Genomic DNA, 17,137 nt, shown 5'->3' with positions numbered 1-17,137 from the left:
CTTGAAGAAGTTCTGCTCTTCTCTCCGACGGGATTTTCGTTTGTCTCTTTTACCTTGTTCACCTTCATTGCTTTCTATTTCCCTCCTGGTGTTTGATAAGGTATCTACCAAAACTCATTTTCACAGCCACATCTCCTTCCTCAGTGACTGTCTCCGGCTCCGACTGATTCCACGTGGATTCCAACTGCAGTTTCACCCATCATGCTTTGAAACCACCCAGGATCACAGGTATCTCCGAGAAATACAACGTTCCTCGGACTGCTACTCTCGCCGCATGCTGAGATCTACACTCAGTGCTATGCGCCGCCATATGCACACACTGGACCTCTCTCTCCAGCAGCACCGTCTCACCTTATCTCAAATCTGTTCTACTCCGCAGTTTCATCTCATCTTACGTCTCATCCGACGCATTAACAAAAAACTTTTTTTCTGCCTTTCAGGTGTTAAGGAACGCAAGCTCCAGCAGCTGATAGGGACTAATGCCCCTCCAGATCCTCCTTCCGCTTCACTTCCCTCTGACCCCACCCCTTCTGATCTGACCCCTTGCCGTGTATTCACTATACCCTCTGACGCTGAGCGTTCTGTACTCAGCAAAGGTCTCAGTTTTATCCCCTTACGCCCCCACCTCAATGAATTTCGCGCTCGGCATGACGTTGAGCTCTTCTTCCGTCGCCTCCGCCTCCGGGCTCACTTCTTCGACCAGGAGTCCTCCCCCCGACCAGCAGACCCATTCACCCACCTCCAGCATTCTCCCTCTACCTGGACCCCTCACCCTGGCCTCTTACCCGCTCTTGATTTCTTCATTGAAAACTGTCGGCGAGACATTGGTCGTCTCAATTTCTCTGCCCCCCTCACTCACTCTAACCTGTCCCCCTCTGAACTTGAGGCACTCCGTTCTCTCAGGTCTAACCCCGACATGGTCATCAAACCTGCAGACAAGGGTGGTGCTGTTGTTGTATGGCGTACCGACCTCTACCTTGCAGAAGCTCAACGCCAACTCACAGACACCTCTTCCTACCTCCCTCTGGACCATGACCCCACCACCGAACATCAAGCCACCGTCCAAAGGACTGTCACTGACCTCATTTCCTCTGGAGATCTTCCCTCTACAGCTTCTAACCTCATAGTCCCGCAACCCCGGACAGCCCGCTTCTACCTCCTTCCCAAAATCCACAAACGGGACTGTCCCGGCAGACCCATTGTGTCAGCCTGCTCCTGCCCAACTGAACTTATTTCTTCCTATCTAGACTCTATCTTTTCTCCGCTGGTCCAGTCTCTTCCCACCTACATCCGTGACTCTTCTGACGCCCTACGTCATTTTGACAATTTCCAGTTTCCTGGTCCCAACCGCCTCCTCTTCACTATGGACGTCCAATCGCTCTACACCTCCATCCCCCACCAGGATGGTTTGAGGGCTCTCCGCTTCTTCCTGGAACAGAGGCCCAACCAGTCCCCATCCACCAACACCCTCCTCCGCCTGGCTGAACTTGTTCTCACATTGAACAACTTCTCCTTCAACTCCATGCATTTCCTTCAAGTAAAAGGTGTCGCTATGGGTACCCACATGGGTCCTAGTTATGCCTGTCTTTTTGTGGGATATGTCGAGCATTCTTTGTTCCAGTCCTACTCAGGCCCCCTCCCCCAACTCTTTTTCCGGTACATTGATGACTGTATCGGTGCCGTTTCCTGCTCCCGCCCCGAACTAGAAAACTTTATCAACTTTGCTTCCAATTTCCACCCTTCTCTCACCTTTACATGGTCCATCTCTGACACTTCCCTTCCCTTCCTCAACTTCTCTGTCTCCATCTCTGGGGATAGGTTGTCTACCAATATCCATTATAAGCCCACTGACTCCCACAGCTACCTCGACTACACTTCTTCACACCCTACCTCCTGTAAGGACTCCATTCCATTCTCCCAGTTTCTCCATCTCCGACGCATCTGCTCTGATGATGCTATCTTCCATGACGGTGCTTCTGATATGACCTCCTTTTTCCTCAACCGAGGATTTCCCCCCACTGTGGTTGACAGGGCCCTCAACCGTGTCCGACCCATTCCCCGCACCTCTACCCTCACCCCTTCCCCTCCCTCCCAGAACCGTGACAGGGTTCCCCTTGTCCTCACTTTTCATCCCACCAGCCTCCATATCCAAAGGATCATCCTCCGCCATTTTCGCCACCTCCAGCGTGATGCCACTACCAGTCGCATCTTCCCCTCCCTTCCCCTGTCAGCATTCCGAAGGGATCGTTCCCTCCGCGACACCCTGGTCCACTCCTCCATTACCCCCACCACCTCGTCCCCGTCCCAGGGCACCTTCCCTTGCAATCGCAGGAGGTGTAATACCTGCCCATTTACCTCCTCTCTCCTCACTATCCCAGGCCCCAAACACTCCTTTCAGGTGAAGCAGCGATTTACTTGTACTTCTTTCAATGTAGTATACTGTATTCGCTGCTCACAGTGTGGTCTCCTCTACATTGGGGAGACCAAGTGCAGACTGGGTGACCGCTTTGCGGAACATCTCCGCTCAGTCCGCAAGCAGGACCCTGAGCTTCCGGTTGCTTGCCATTTCAACACTCCCCCCTGCTCTCATGCTCACATCTCTGTCCTGGGATTGCTGCAGTGTTCCAGCGAACATCAACGCAAGCTTGAGGAACAGCATCTCATCTACCGATTAGGCACACTACAGCCTGCCGGACTGAACATTGAGTTCAATAATTTCAGAGCATGACAGCCCCCCACTTTACTTCCTTTTTCAGTCATTTTTAGTTATTTTTTCTTCCTTTTTTTTTTGCATTCCTTTTTACATTTTTTACAATCTTTTTTTGCATTTATTTCATTTCATCTTAGTTTGTTCAGTTTGCTTACCCACTGTTTTTTTCAGGTTGTTTTTCTTCAGGTTTGCACTTGCTGATGTTCAATATTCAGTATATTCACACCTAATCTGTACTAATGCTTTGTCTTTCAACACACCATTAACATATTGTTTGCCTTTGCTCTGTGACCTTTTGGTCAGCTATGTGGCCTGGTCCAATCTGCACCTTCTCCTTTGTTATCTCTTGCCCAACCCCCACCTTACTTGTTTATAATCTGTGACTTTTCTAATATTTGTCAGTTCCGAAGAAGGGTCACTGACCCGAAACGTTAACTCTGCTTCTCTTTCCACAGATGCTGCCAGACCTGCTGAGTGAATCCAGCATTTCTTGTTTTTGTGTTAGCTGAACACTTGATTGACACACTTTGGTTTTTTAGCGTAGCAAGTGCACAGACGAAAAATGATTTATCCTGTGAGATCCCTGAATGAAAGCTGTGTGGTAACAGTTTACTGTTTATACTGGAGCTTCCTCTGCTTATAATTACTGTGTAGCTGGAGGCATATTGAAATGATTACAGTAGAGAGTGTATTTTATTAATTCTCAGGATGTAGAAGTCACTGGCAAGGCCAGCATTTATTGTCCATCCCTAATTGTCCTTGAGAAGGTGGTGGTGAATACAACTGAGAGGCTTACTAGGCCATTTCAGAGGACAGTTAAGAATCAAGCACATTGTGTGGGTTTAGAGTCACACGTAGGCCAGACCAGGTAAGGACGGCAGATTTCCTTCCCTAAAGGATATTAGTGAATCAGATGAGTTTTTACAACAATCCGTTTGTTTGCTGGCCACCATTACTGATACTAGCTTTTTATTCCAAATTAATTTTATTAATTACATTTAAATTCCCCAGCCACCATGGTGGGATTTGAACTTGTGTCTTCAGATCATTAGTCCAAGCTTTTGGATTACTAGTACAATAACATTGCCACTATGCTACCATACCCCTATTGATGGATTGTTGTTAAGCAAGGGTATTAAGGGTTACAGACAGGTAGATGAAGTTAAGGTGCAGATCAGCAATGATCTAATTGAAAGAGGGTACAGGCTCGAGGCTGAATGGCCTCCTCCTGTTCCTGTGCTTCTTGGAGCATCCATCTAAACGTAGATGGAAAGAGCAATGATGAGACAGACAGAATAGAGAGCCTTAGTTGCAGAAGCTGCCCGGGGTTGACTATATTTGGTCAGTAACACAAAAAGGAGACATGATGAATCAATCTCAAGACAGCATGTGGCATAGCCTGGGTGGGAGATGGGTGGTTTTAAAGGTGGAAAATGGTAACATACACAAGGCAGTGATGAAAAGTGATTTAAGGGCTTAAGACAAGATAGAAACTTAATTTGGAGAAATTGAGTCTATATGAATGCATGTTCAATATCAGTAACTAAAGTGAATGGATTGGTGCAGTTTGGAGAAAGTTAAGGCTAGTACTCAAGAACATAAGGACACTTTTAATAAAAACAAAAAATGCTGGAACCACTCAGCAGGTCTGGCAGCATCTGTGAAAAGAGAAGCAGAGTTAACGTTTCGGGTCAGTGACCCTTCTTCGGAACTAAACACTTTTAATGTTTGGATTTATGCTCCTGTTATGCCTCTCAATCTCTCCGCCCCAGAAAGGGAACAATTAAAATTGTGTAGTCTCATTCTTGCAAGTTGCAAATACTTCCTAGAGGCATTTAATATTTTTTTATTCTTACTGTCTCTTTTTTCTCTCTCTCTCAATCCAATTTTTCTTCCCCCTTTATTTTTTAATTTGACTCTACTTTACCCTATTGCCTTCACCGTCATCACTTTTTTTCTCAATAGAAAGCAAGAAAGAACTTGCATTTATATAGCGCCTTTCATGGCCTTGGGACATCTCGAAACACTTCACACTCAATGAAGTACAATTTGAAGTACAGTCACTCTTGTAATGTAGGAAATATAGCAACCAATTTACACACAGCAAGTCTCACAAAGAGCAATGTGATAATTAATTTGGATTAAAAAGCTAGTATCAGTAATGGTTGGTTGAAGGGTAAATATGTGCCAGGATACCATGAAGCAGTCCACTGCTGTTCATCAGTTTAATGTCTCATCGAAATGTCAGCACCTCAGACAGCACAGCACTCCCTCAGTACTGCACTGTAGTGCCAGCCTGGATATATGTGTTCAAGTTTCTGGCATGGGACTTGAAACCACAACCTACTGACTCAGAGGTGAGTGTATTACCACTGAGGCACAGCTGACACTTGTACCCAGCAATGGATGAATTGCCCTTTTTTTAAACTCAGTTAAATTTTTACTCAGCATAAAAGTGTCATTAAAGTATAAGCAGAGAAAGTTGTTTCCTGAAGATGAAGGATGAGCTGTAGGACTCTGACTCTGCGACATGTTGCACTCATCAGGAAATAGTGAACTAAACAATGACTGATTTGAGAGGAAGGATAAACAGAGTAGCGTCACTCCCAAGCTGACAAGTTACTTTGCTTTTTGTCTCAGTATGACCAGAAACTAGGCCCAATGTCCAGAATGTCCTAATATCTCCTTGTGTGGCTTGTTTTTTTGTTCATGGAATGTGGGTGTCGCTAGTTAAAAGCCTGCATTTATTGCCCATCCCTAATTGCCCTTGAGAAGGTGGTGGTGAGCTGCTTCTTAACTGCTGCAGTCCTTGGGGTGTAGGTACACTAGCAGTGCTGTTAGGAAGGGAGTTCCAGGATTTTGACCCAGCGACAGTGAAGGAACGGCGATATAGTTCCAAGTCAGGATGGTGTGTGGCTTGGAGGGGAACTTGCATGTGGTGGTGTTCCCATGCATCTGCTGTCCTTGCCCTTCTAGATGGTAGCGGTCACAGGTTTGGAAGGTGCTGTCAAATTTTGTTTGATATTGTTCCTGTGAAGTGCCTTGGAATGTTTTTACTACATTAACGGTGCTATATGAATACAAACTGTTGTTGTCATCGCTTGCTATATTTCTAGCTTTAGTCATTTGAAGGAATAGTTTAAGGTCAGCCCTTTTGTTAGATGGGAATGAACTCCACTATTTTCCTTCTCTGGTCACCCAGCCCAATGTTCTGAGTGCTGTTGAAAGGATTGGTTGCCAGTGCTGGCCTGGACTGGGCAATCTGATATGCATGGGAGAAAGCCACAGGTTACTCTTCTGCTGGTCTATGAGGAAGCTCCTGGTTTCTGTTCATCGCCTTCCCCACAGTAATGCAGCTGGAACCAGGAGCTGAGTAGTATGGATACTGATCCTGGGTCCCGCTTTTGCACATCTCTACCATCAAGATTTCACCTTTACACACGCAATGCTAAAATAATAACTTGCTAGTAAATTGCTCCTTTTGCTACCCATGGTCAATTGATGAATGTCAAAAACTCTGAAATAAAATGGAAACACTCAGGAGTTCAGGCAGCATCTGTAGAGAAAGCAGAACAGAGCTTCAGGTCGATGGCCTTTCTGAAAATTGTGATAACAGAATTGGGAGTCACAGAGGCAGACAGTATTGATTGGAAGTCACAATTCCTCAAAAAAGAGAATTGGATAGATACTTGAAGAGGAGAAATTTGCAGGATTATGGAGAAAGAGCAGGGGTAGTGGGACTAATTTGATAGCTCTTTCAAAGAGCTGGCACAGGCACGATGGGCCAGAAGGCCTCCTTCTGTGCTGTATTATTCTAAGAACTATATCTCCAGTTGCCTTTTAAAAGTTAATGTTAAATCAGCTTCCACCACCCTTTCATGTGGTGCATTCAAGATCATAACTACTCACTGCATAAAAACATTCTCCTCCTCTCCCCTCTGGCTCTTTGCAGATTATCTTAAACCTGTGTCCTCAGGTTACCAAGTCTGCTGCCAGTGGAAATTTTTCCCTATTTACTCTATCAAAACCCCTGATAATTTTGAACACCTCTATTAAATCTCCCCTTAACCTTCTCTGCTCCAAGGGAAGCCACCCCAGCTACTCTAGTCTCTCCATATAACGGAACCTCATTCTTTGAACATTCTGGTAAATTTCCTCTGCATCCTTTCCAAAACCTTGATGTCCTTCCTAAAGTATGGTACCCAGAATTGGATGCAGTTCTCCAGCTGAGGCCTATTATAAAGGTTTATCATAACTTCCTTGCCGTTGTCCTGTCTCGGTTTACAAAGCCAAGGATCCTGTATGCTTTTTTGCCAGCCTGGTCAACTTATCCTGCCACCTTCAAAGAATTGTGAACGTACACCCCCAGCTCTCCCTGACTCTGCACCCCCTTTATTGTTGTATTTCCAGCAGTTTGTTTACTCACTTTTAACAGAGATGAAACTGTCACTGGGAGTTAAAATCAGAACAGACCAAGGGTAACAAAATCTTTTTTTCAGAAGTTTATGCTAAATGCTGGGATTGCTGAACAGCAGTCAATAGCACCATTATCCTGGAGGCATGTTCCGCATTTACTCCATCTGATTTGATGATCTGTTTTATCTCTTTAGTACGACATTGTTGGTCACTCAGGAGATGGATTCAACATCGAGCTAGTCAGGAGTGAAAAGCTTCCCAAAAACAACAAGGAGAGACTGCAGATTATTAAGGTAATTTGTTTTGTTATTTGCTTGTCACTGAAGTAGATTTCTGTTTTGGAAATTCATTGTGTCACACACTGGATCTGTATCACAAAAAGCAGCAGGAGCTAGCTCAATGAATAATTTTAAATCTGAGATTGATAGATTTTTGATGGACCAGGGTGTTACGATCAGGTGAGGAGGGGGTCGAATGGTTCCCCTCTTGTTTGACCGTAACAGGTTAACTTCTTTTTTGAAAAGGATATACTTGCCAATTCAGTGGGTGTGTAACTGTTTATGCACTGTGATCATAAAAAGAACCAATCAGACAGGTTCTTGAGTTTAACAAAGAAAGAGGTAAGCTTAATTGTACTTAAACTGATCTAAGTAAAATAATAAAATATGCTCCAACTTTCACACGTGCACACACACACAAATAGGTTACAGAGTGGGAAAGGATAGATTGGTCAAATTAGAGTCCAGAGAGATCAAAGGGGTATACAGTCTGTGGAGGCTGGTGACTCAGCTGGCTTCAAGCTGAATTCGGTAGTCGTGCAACTTTCCTTTGGTGGTCCTGAGGCTTCCAATTTGAAGATGTGGACGGCTGATTTGATGGTTCTCCTGGAGACAGTAGGGGGGGTTGATTTCCTTCAAGAGTCTCTGTCTGCAGCCGGGACATCCCTGGGTGGTCACGGTCATCAAACAGGGTTCTAAGCTTGCAAGTTGGGTTGGAGAGAAAGAAAGGAAGGAGGGACCCAACTCGGGTATTCTCATGTCAGCGTCTAGCTACTTGTCTCCTTATGGCAGAGAAAACAGAAGTATAAGCACACGAAGGGTGGGCCTGTCCACAGTGATTCAAGTATGGTCGTTACTCGTGTATTCCCTCTTGCAACATACTTAGTCCAAGTCTAGGAATCCCCTTCTCACAGCTAGGGTCCCATTGTTCAAATGATTAGGTTTGATTGGTTTGTCTCTGCCAGCCCTAACACAATTTAAAAAAAAGCAGCTGTGCATCTTTAAAATAATGCTTCATTGAAAGGGTTCAGTATAGAGGAGGTTTGATCTTACCAAGTGATGGGATGCAACACAGACTGCGATGTTTGGAGATATCTTATGTGGTGCACTTCAGACCATGGCTCCAGCGCATTCTTCAACTCTGTCAGGCCACGTGCAGGGACAGTACAGACACCTGACTCAACATTACATTTAAACCCCTGACTGCAAAAACATTGCAGTATTCCAATCACACTCTGATTCCCAATCAATACTGTCTGCCGATCTCCCTCCCATTCCCAATCAATACAGTCTGCCGATCGCTCTCAGGAACTCCAATCAATGCTCACAATGCTGATCGGGAGTTACTGCAGGAGACTGACAGCACTTATTCGGTTACAATTAATTAAGATTAGCAGTTCATACATAACTAACATTGGAAGAGAGTGATCTCCCAAGATGATGGTTTTTTGGCAGTATTTGTAAATAGTCTCAATTTTGATTGTGATTGCACATTTGTTGCACTTACCTTGTATGGCGAAATATGAAGGCTGGACTACATTTAAAGCACCGCAGTGTCTTTGAACATGATCCGTGTCTGCTCACTGTTCTTGCTGAGATTGTGCTTCTGACACTGATAGTGGAATGTCTTCATTCTTTAGACGATGCATGCCCACGCCCAATTTTGTATGAGTGGTGATTACACTGTTGAAGGAACGGAGAACGCAGTCCAAGAGATCGCCAGGGAAGAGGCAGATGAACATTTTGTCATTGTGCTAAGTGATGCTAACCTGGAACGGTACGGTATAAACCCCGCAAGGTTCGCCCAAGTCTTGACCTGCAACCCTCAGGTTAATGCTTTCGCCATTTTCATTGGATCGCTGGGTGATCAAGCAGAAAGGTATTTGTAGATAAATTTTAAATTTTGTATGTTGTTATTCATGCATATTTCACATTTACAAAATATGGGGGCATCACCAACAATGGCACAGTTGCACCACTACTGTCTGAGCTGGCCGAGTCCTGAAGAACATATCTGTCAGACTGCCTGCGGCAAGCGGTGAGAAAACCAACACGAGAAAATCATACTGACCTTGTCCTCATGAATCTACCTGCCGCAGATGCAGCTGCCTGTGACAGTATTGGTAAGAGTGACCACTGCACAGTCCTTGTGGAGAGGAAGTCCTGTCTTCACACTGCGACACCCTCCATCATCTTCTGTGGCACTATCACTATGCTAAATTGGGTAGATGTAGAACAGAAACTCAAAACTGGACATCCATGAGGCACTGTGGGCCAGCAGCAGCAGAATTGTATTCCACCACAATCTGTAATCTCATGGCACAGCATATCCCTCACTCTATCATTACCATCAAGCCAGGGGACCAATGTGCTTCAAATGAGGAGAGTAGAAGAGCAAGCCGGGAGCACCACCACGCATACCTAAAAATGAGGTGTCAACCCGGTAAAGCTACAACGCAGGACTACACGCATGCTATGGACAGAACTAAGTGATCCCACAACCAACGCATCAGATCAAAGCTCTCCAGTCTTGCCACACCAGTCTTGAAAGTATTGGACACTTAAACAGTTAATGGGAGGAGGAGGTTCCATGAACATCCCCATCCTCAATGATGGCGGAGCTCAGCACTTCAGTGCAAAAGACACGGCTGAAATGTTTGCAGCCATCTTCAGCCAGAAGTGTTGTGTCAACAGCTCAGCCTCCTCCTGAGGTACCCAGCATCACAGAAGGCAGTCTTCAGCGAATTCAGTTTGCTCCACATGATATCGAGGACAGCTGAAGGCACTGGATACAGTAAAGTGTCTGGGGCCTGACATCATCTCATCCACAAAAACGAGAGCAAATCTAATCCTGCCAATTACTACATTGAGTCTACGCTCAATCATCAGCAAAGTGGTGGAAGGTGTCATTGATGGTGCTATCAAGCGGCACTTTACTCACCAATAATAACCTGCTCACTGATGCTCATTTTGGGTTCTGCCAGGACCACTCAGCCCCAGATCTCTTTGCAACCTTGGTCCAAACATGGACAAAGGAACTGAATTCTAGAGCTCAGATGAGAGTCACTGCCCTTGACATCAAGGCAGCATTTGACCGAGTATGGCATCAAGGAACCCTAGCATAATTGAGGTCAGTGGGAATCGAGAGAACTCTCGGGGGGTATCATACCCAGCACAAAGGAAGATGGTTGGAGCTGCACCCATCCAGGCAAGTGGAGAGTATTTCATTACACTCCTGACTTGTGCCTTGTAGATGGTGGACAGGCTTTGGGGAGTCAGGAGGTGAGTTACTCGCCGCAGGATTCCTAGCTTCTGACCTGCCCTTGTAGCCATGGATTTATATGGCTACTCCAGTTCAGTTTCTGGTCAATGGTAAGCCCCAGGATGTTGATAGCGGGAGATTCAGCAATCGTAATGCCATTGAATGTCAAGGGGAGATGGTTAGATTTTCTCTTGTTGGAGATGGTCATTGCCGGACACTTAAGTGGCAAGTAACATTCGTGCCACACATCAGCCCAAGCCTGGATATTGTCCAGGATTTGCTGCATTTCTACACGGACTGCTTCAGTATCTGAGGAGTCACGAATGGTGCTGAACATTGTGCAATCATCAGCGAATATCCTCACTTCTGACCTTTTGATTGAAGGAAGGTCATTGATGAAACAGCTGAAGATGGTTGGGCCTAGGACACTACCCTGAGGAACTCCTGCAGTGATGTCTTGGAGTTGAGATGATTGACCTCCAACAACCACAACCATCTTCCATTGCGCTAGGTACGACTCCAACCAGCGGAGAGTTTTCCCCCTGATTCCCATTGACTCCAGTTTTGCTAGGGCTCCTTGTTGCCATACTCGGTCAAATGCTGCCTTGATGTCAAGGGCAGTCACTTTCACCTCACCTCTGGAGTTCAGCTCTTTTGTCCATGTTTGAACCAAGGCTGTAATGAGGTCAGGAGCTGAGTTACCCTGGCGGAACCCAAACTGAGTGTCACCGAGCAGGTTGTAACTAAGCAAATACCGCTTGATAGCACTGTCAACTACACCTTCCATCACTTTACTGATGCCAGTTATAAGGCACTCACTGCCCGTTGTAAGGCACTCACTGCCTGTTATAAGACACTTACTGCTGGCTTGTTATCAGGTAGTGATCCCTCTCCACACACTTTCCTTTCCTTTCCCACAGATAAAAATTCCTATTTGCCTTTGCACATATGCTGCCCAGATTCCCTTCTATGCCTGATCGGCGATCGTTTCTATCTGCTGATTGATCACTTACAGATTTCCGCTCAATGCTAAAGGAGGGTGGACCCCTGAAAATGACTCTGGCCCCAGGACATAGCACTGCCCGCACCGACCTGTGGTTACAATCATTCTAGCAGACTCACAGCTTAGCACATGTTCAGCTGTTCAAAGGTGCTGGTTATTGGGCACATGGTGAAGAGGCGATTGGCTTCCCTGCTGGTATCTGAGGAACTCTGTACAAAGGGGAAGCCAGGAAGAAAGAAATGTGTTTGCACTATAATTAATTTAACTAAAGCCAACTACAGCTGGAACATTCATTGGGACATTCCTGACCAGTGTTTCTTGAGAAGGAAGTCCTAATATTTGTAGCATTATTTACCTGTGTCAGCCTTGGCTCAGTTGGTAGCACCCTTGCTTCTGAGCTAGAAGGTGGTAGGTTCAAGTCCCACTGCAGAGACTTGAGCAGAAAATCTAAGCTTACGCTCCAGTGAGTACTGAGGGAGTGCTGCACTGCTGGAGGTGCCGTCTTTCGAATGAGATATTAAACTGAGGACCTGTCTGCTCTCTCGAATGGATACGATAGATTCCATTTGAAGAAGGGCTTTTCTTTATTCTTTCATGGGATGTGGGTGTCGCTGGCAAGACCAGCATTTCTTACCCATCCTTAATTGCCCTTGAGAAGGTGGTGGTGAGCTGCCTTCTTGAACTGCTGCAGTCCATGTGGGGTAGGTACACCCACAGTACTGTTAGGAAGGGAATTCCAGGATTTTGATCCAGCGACAATGAAGGAACGGCAATATAGTTCCAAGTCAGGATGGTGGATGGTGTGTGACTTGGAGGAAAACTGGCAGGTAGTGGTGTTCCCATGCATCTGTTGCCCTTGTCCTTCTAGGTGGAAGAGGTCCTGGATGGTGTCGAACTTCCTGAGTGTTGTTGGAGCTACACCCATCCAGGCCAGTGGAGAGTATTCCATCACACTCCTGACTTGTGCCTTGTCACGCAGGCCGCCACCTGCTAAGAATGAGGCACACATTATTTCACCACATGAACATTAAAACTTAAAATTGCTGCTGGGTAGAAAAGAAGGCCTATTACAAGGGGTTGCCAAGTCCCTGACTGTAAATTCATTTGCATAGTAACAGACAGTACTTGGAACTGACAAAGGGGCCACTCCCTGCTCCAATTTAATCCACAATGGACTTTTGATTACCAGACGTTGAAGGTGGAGAGGCTAGCATTCCAGGTTAACTGCTAAGATGGCCAAATACACAAACAGACGCGGTCAGACCAGTTTAGTCACATGACTGACTGACTGTGGTAAGTTAAAATTCAAAAAACTCCAACAAAGAATTTGAACTAAGAAAGCTGTTTGCTCCTGGACTGAAAAGACCTCTCTCCAGTCTGCTCCCAACTCTTTCTCACGGAACTGAAGACCCATTGAAGACACATGAACCCCAAGAGAGAAAAGTCTCCTACAGTGAATAAGGTTCAAGAAGAATACTGCGCCCCAATGAAAAGCAAGAACTACCTACAAGCACAAACTACCTCCAAAAGGACTACATGAGCTCGAAGCACAGTAACAAGAAACTCTTCTGATATTGTCTCAAACCTCTCTACTTTATTTATTCCTCTGCTCTTTTCTGTCTCTGTTTGCATGTGCGTATCACGTATGCATGCTAGCATGGGGCGCAGTGTATATCCTTAAGTGTTAACTGAATTAGAGTTTAAGTTTTAATAAATTTCACTTTTCTTCTTTAAACCTAAGAAGGCCTGTTTGTGCTCATTTCTTTGCCTTATAATTGCCTTAAAAAGCGATGAACAAGGATTCACCAAGGGGGAGCTAAAAACAGTATGTTTAAATTAAATTCTGTTACAATAAGACAAGGTGAAGGCTGAAAGAAACCCCTCGACACCTTTCTCACCTGGTCGTAACATGGTGAACAGGTTTTGGTGAGTCAGGAGGTGGGTTACTCACCACAGAATTCCCAGCCTCTGACGTGCTCTTGTAGTCACAGTATTTATGTGGCTGGTCCAGTTAAGTTTCTGGTCAATGGTAACCCCCAGGATGTTGATATTGGGGGAATCAGTGATGGTAATGCCGTTAAATGTCAAGGAGAGATGGTTAGATTCTCTCTCATTGGAGATCGTCGTTGTCTGGCACTTGTATGGCGCGAATGTTACTTGCCACATATCAGCCCAAGCCTGAATGCTGTCCTAAGTCTTGCTGCATATGGACACGGGCTGCTTCAGTGTCTGAGGAGCTGCGAATGGTACTGATTACTGTGCAATCATCAGCACACATCCGCATTTCTGACTGTATGGTGGAGGGAAGGTCATTGATGAAGCAGCTGAAGATTGTTGGGCCGAGGACATTACCCTGAGGAACTCCTGCAGCGATGTCCTGTCCCGATATTCCTAGCTTAACAAGTGCAGATTCCCTCCTTACACATTCTAAGAGTTGAGATAAAAAGCTGGGTGCAAATTACTCATCAGTGGAACTGCTGGTCAGAGAGGCTCATAGTTGTGTGTGCTTTTTATTTGCATAACAGACAAATTTTCATTCATATCAAGTATTGAACCTTGATGAATAAAGTGAGCAGAGCCGTAACCTGTGTAGATCGACTCATAAGAAAAAATCAAAATGCATTTGGCATTCTGGGTATTTTTGTTTGGTTCATAGGTCTGGTTAAAACATTTTTTTATAAAATATGATAATTCAGTATTACCATTACAGAGTCTTAGTTACAATAGTAGTTGAACAGTACTTAAGCCTCTTTTCTCGGAGGCTGCCACTGGCCCTTTTGTGAATTGAATCATGGTGAGTGGTTTCTGAATGCAAAGGTTGTAGAGGCAAAGCTGTTTGAATGGAACTCACCATTCAGGCCTCTGAGTGCTTCCTCTCATTTCTGCTTATCATTGCCAGAATAACTTGTGAATGAATGGCATGTATTGTTACGTTATACAACAACTTAAAAACTTCCTTTTTAAAAAAAAAACTTTCAAAGCTCTTTCACTTTTCTATGGAATCTGTAATTTGCAATGTTAATTTGCCCTGAAATCTAGGCTGCAGCAGACTTTGCCAGCTGGGAGGTCCTTTGTTGCCATGGACGCGAAGCAAATCCCGCAGATTTTACAACAGATCTTCACATCCACTATGCTGTCAACGGCCTAAGGATTGTCCCAGTAGGAGTGGCGTGCACTCAGGAGATGGTGGGAAAAAACACACACAAGATTAATTTATCTCAGTTTCAGGCAGCTGTGGACGCCGACACAATGACTGCAGTGACCCCCCCCACCCCCCAATCTCATTTAGTTGGCGGGAATTTAACAATCCTCTGGTGTGTTGGGACCATGACATGAAGATTCTCTGTGACTAAACATGCTTTACACAGAAATGAGGATTTGAGCGCTTTGAGCAAAATATGGAGCAGAATAGAGTGGTGCCTTTTTATAAGTCTCTTTTTAATTTTACAAACAGATTGTAATATTAAAGAGTACCTGTGCAATAAATAGAATCATGTAGGCACCACTGTTAATCAGTACGAAGATATAATCTCACTTATAAACTCCTTTTCGTAAGCTTCTCTAATCTCCAGTACAAAGAGTATTACAAAACCCTTATTCTGATTCTGATTAATTGTAAAACAATTTGAAGCACTCTGATTTCAGAGTGAGATGCATCCCTACAGCCAGAAGCTGATGTTGGACATTCAAGACACATGGTGGATATATGGTCACTTCTCCTTCAGTGACCTTTCACCAAAAGCCACTTTCAAGACACTGCAGGACAGAAAGAAAACACGATGCTCAAAACAAAACCTGCTGAAAGTGTAAATAAAGCTATGAGGGGAAGAGATTTGATAATGCAAAGCACACTGGCAGCAAAGGCTAGTGTCACTGAAAGGGGAAGAGGTTCAGGGCTGCACAGAGCAGCTCTAAAATAAGAATAGTGTCAAAGCAAAATGGATATAAAAAGAACTAACTGGTTCATCCAGACATTCTTACTCTGCATAGTGCTTTCACTGTGCTGGATAACTCTGACTAGCTACTAACCAGGGTAGCTATCTGCTGATAGATCATCTCTCTGCATTTTTGTTTCTGCCTCTCTCCTTTCAGATTTTATTTTCAGAATATGTGCATGTGAAGGGTGGCTCTGAGGAGCTCTAGCTGAATATTCTGGAGAGTTGATGCAGAGGAGACCCTTTCTTGCAGCATATCCACTAATTAACACTGATTCCAGTGAATTAGATACTGTATCAAATCCAAAAACATGTTAGATGTTGAAGAAAGACTGAGGAGGTCCATCTCCATTGTTCTGTAATTAATCTGTAAAAACATTAGGATGTAATTTGCACACTGATTGTTTGGAATATCAGGAAGGTATATATATGTGATATATTGGTCAAACAGTGATTTCATTTGTAACATATGTTTACAGAATAAAGTTCAATATGTTTATCATCTCAGATATTACATCACAATCAATTATTATTTTCCAGGGTTTATCATCATCATCTCACGTGCAGTGTAAACACCAGTGCTTGCAGTCAAGTTTGAATGGTGTCATTCCACAAATCTCGAAGAAGAGTTGACACACTTAGTCATTCATAGATTTGTGGAATTTACAGCACAGGAGGAGGGCATGTGGTCAATTATACTTGTGCCTGTTCAATTTCCATCTACTGTAATCTCACACGCCAGCCCATTTCCCATCTTTTATGTCCTTTACTTTCAGTTCCCTTACTAATGGAGAAGAGCAAGGAACAATATAAATTAGAAATTCTAAGTTGGAAGAGGGCTAACTTCATTGGGAGAAGAGATCTAGCCATGGTAAAATGGAACCAAAGATTGACAGGAAAAATAGTATCAGAGCAATGGGAGATCTTTAAGGAGGAGACGTTTCAGGCAAGGACTTGGTACATGCCAACAAGGATGAAAGGTAAGGGAACCAAAGCCAAGGTTCCTTGATGAGGGAGATAGAGAATATGATGAAACAAAAAAAAAGAGGGTGCATGATGCATGTCAGGTGAATTCTTCAAGCAAGATCCAGGCCAAATACAATCAGTTGAGAGGAGAGGTGAAGAGGAAAATAAGACTGGCAAAGACACTATGAGAATAGAATGGCAGTCAACATAAAAGGGGACCCAAAAATCTTCTACTGGCTTGTAAATAGTAAATGGGTAGTAGGAGGCAGGGTGAGACCTATTAGGGACAAAGAAGGTAATATAGGTTTAGAGGTGCAGGGCAAAGCTGGAATACTTCATGAGTACTTTATATCGGTGTTTACTAAAGAAGAGGATGTAGCCAAAATATCGGTAGAAGCAGCGGTGGTAGAGATAGTGGATGGGTTGGAAATTGAGAGGCAGGATGTACTGGAAAGGCTGGCTATGCATAGAGTGGATAAGTTGTCTGGTCTGGATGGCTTGAATCCCAGGTTGCTAAAGGAAGTGGGAGTGGAGATAGCAGAAGCGCTTGCCATAATCTTTCAATCT

General features: G+C 44.5%; 1 protein-coding gene across 2 annotated transcripts in view; it reads left to right on the top strand.

Moving 5' to 3' along the window:
- vwa8 (von Willebrand factor A domain containing 8) overlaps positions 1 to 16,111 on the top strand; it is a 402,749-nt gene extending 386,638 nt beyond the window's left edge. For both annotated transcript variants that reach the window (XM_068040239.1, XM_068040240.1), the window contains 3 exons: positions 7,321 to 7,419; positions 9,045 to 9,283; positions 14,709 to 16,111. In XM_068040239.1, the coding sequence (XP_067896340.1) occupies positions 7,321 to 7,419; positions 9,045 to 9,283; positions 14,709 to 14,817 (447 nt within the window). In that variant the 3' untranslated portion in view covers positions 14,818 to 16,111. The remainder of the gene's footprint in view (positions 1 to 7,320; positions 7,420 to 9,044; positions 9,284 to 14,708) is intronic.
- Positions 16,112 to 17,137: the final 1,026 nt, after the last annotated feature.

Source organism: Heterodontus francisci, chromosome 10, assembly GCF_036365525.1.
Source record: "Heterodontus francisci isolate sHetFra1 chromosome 10, sHetFra1.hap1, whole genome shotgun sequence".
Classification (NCBI taxonomy): domain Eukaryota; kingdom Metazoa; phylum Chordata; class Chondrichthyes; order Heterodontiformes; family Heterodontidae; genus Heterodontus; species Heterodontus francisci.
The sequence above is the reverse complement of the archived record's forward strand: the minus strand, read 5'-3'. Positions and strand labels throughout refer to the sequence as shown.